This window comes from Sinocyclocheilus grahami, unplaced genomic scaffold (assembly GCF_001515645.1).
Source record: "Sinocyclocheilus grahami isolate Dianchi unplaced genomic scaffold, SAMN03320097.WGS_v1.1 scaffold16120.1, whole genome shotgun sequence".
Taxonomy (NCBI): Eukaryota; Metazoa; Chordata; class Actinopteri; order Cypriniformes; family Cyprinidae; genus Sinocyclocheilus; species Sinocyclocheilus grahami.
This window is the reverse complement of record NW_015516001.1, coordinates 1-1,998: the sequence shown is the minus strand read 5'-3', so window position 1 is coordinate 1,998 and position 1,998 is coordinate 1. Positions and strand designations below refer to the sequence as shown.

At 38.6% G+C, this 1,998-nt stretch overlaps 1 protein-coding gene across 1 annotated transcript; it reads right to left on the bottom strand.

The window, feature by feature from the left end:
* Nucleotides 1–835: 835 nt before the first annotated feature.
* On the bottom strand, nucleotides 836–1,500 carry LOC107579274 (carboxypeptidase M-like). Its single transcript, XM_016265119.1, has 2 exons — nucleotides 1,257–1,500; nucleotides 836–1,041 (listed from the first exon to the last, which is right to left on the bottom strand). The coding sequence occupies exons 1-2, from the start codon at nucleotides 1,498–1,500 to the stop codon at nucleotides 836–838; spliced, it is 450 nt and encodes a 149-aa protein (XP_016120605.1).
* Between the last annotated feature and the right edge of the window lie 498 nt (nucleotides 1,501–1,998).

The following is a 1,998-nucleotide window of genomic DNA, read 5'->3' as shown; positions in this document are numbered from 1 at the left end:
CTCACTCAAGCCCGGCGTGTGTGACGCCGTGTTTCGTTGTGAAAGCGAAACTACTTTGTTTGGCCTTCCAAAAGTGGACACGACTAGAAATCAGTGGTTAAGTTGTATTTACAACACTGTTCCAGAATACTTCAACCCAAATATTCAGATGTGTGCAGCACATTTTATGGAGGGGCCGTTTCCTGATCCTGGGAGAGTAGACTACAATGCCGGCTGTTCGGACTCACAGACTGCAAGTACATTTTTTATATTTAAAGACATTTTATATTTTATATATTTAAAGCGAGTTTTTTGGGCAGTGTAGAGTAGGGCTTGTTGTTTGTCATTTCTCCAATCACAAATGCAGACATGGTTTTATGTTTACGCGGCGTGATGCAACGCAATGCGTAAAAAGACAGTACAAGTCATTATAATCCATAATTATGTCCCCACTGGATGCAACAAATGCCTCGTTTATAATGGGTTTTCATGTTTTTGAATCATCGCTCCGGCCGGACAGGGCATCATCACAATATGGCGAGGGCCACAACATTTCCATCACACACTTGAGGTATTCGGCCAATCACAACGCACTGGATAGCTGGCCAATCACAGCACACCTCGCTTTTTCAGATGAGCTTTGTAAAAATCTACGCGTTTCAGAAGGCAGGGCATACAGTACAAACAATAATGTACAGTATCGGGAAAATAATGTGTTTTTTTAACCTTAAACCGAATAAACATTTCATTACACCAAATACACAAAATAATGTTCTTTTTACCAACATCATATGACCCCTTTAATGTTTTACGTCTTCATTTCAGCGTATATATTCTAATATTCAATTATATAGAATTAGAAAATGTCACGGGTATGCTTGTGAGCAAAGCGGTGTTCTGTCTGCCTACCTAGGTGTACTTGCTGCATGTAAGCCAGTAGTGCGGGTTTGTTGGCTGCCCATAGGCCGGGAAGCTGCGCCTCTGGAGGATACTTGCAGCAAGAGATTTCCAGTGTGAGCTCCAAACATTGTGCCCACACGTAGTTATAGTCTTGCATTCCCCCTAAGAGAACAACACACTACTACGTAACTGAGAATTGATACAAACGGCAACAAATAATCTCAGTGTCTCAAGTGTCACTACAGTAATTATATATTTTTTATTTTACAATCATATTCCAAAACGTCATCATTACAATTACGACATCAAAATATTAGCCATGTTTGCAGGTAAACCGTCACGAACAATTATTCAACTGATGCTTACAACCTTTTTACCTGGTAGAGGATACCAGTGATATCCGTTAGTGACGCCGTGGGAGAAGTCCTGCGATTCATAACAGCTGTTTCCGTTGTGCATCTCGCTGTGGCTGTAGGAGTAGGTCTTTGCCAGGTGGACAAACACGTCGTCGTCGGGGGAGATGCTGAGGCCTCCTTGCAGCTCGCTTCCTGAAACAAAGTCAATGACATTACCGTTACATGTCGCTGGACTCAAAAGAACTCCTACAGAATTGCTATTCATCATTAAGACAGTTATGTTTCAACTTTTTTTTACGTATTTTGTAAGGCATAACTCCATTATTTTTAAAACTCTATATCGGTCTATAATGATATGCTATGACAGACAATCTTGCTTCTCACAATAATAATAATAATAATAATAATTCAATAAAAAAAAAAAATGCTACTTAATTACCATAAATGCATGTAGCTTTTAAAACCTCACAATATTGATTCACGCCTTCAACCCTGTAAAGCCTATCATAGGAAAGGCAAAAATTATAACATTGTAATAATAAATCAATAAATCAAATACATGATATAACAGTTTGTCAATGGTACACAATTTACAAATAATTTTAAGACAGTTTGCATGTGATTGCCGACAACAGATATTCATATTCCATGCATCAGCCCTTTATTAATCGTATACCATATACAGACCTTATGCACCAGAGAAACAAGTGTGCAATCTTCTTTACAATTCTCTCGTTCAAATTCTGTATTTGTGGTATCTCTA

Bases quoted from the DNA above. Each gene is read 5' to 3' on its own strand.
- LOC107579274 (XM_016265119.1), bottom strand. From the start codon at position 1,500: ATGAATAGCAATTCTGTAGGAGTTCTTTTGAGTCCAGCGACATGTAAC. The intron at 1,042-1,256 runs GTAAAAAGGTTG...TTGTTCTCTTAG, and splicing joins TCACTGGTATCCTCTACCAG to GGGGAATGCAAGACTATAAC.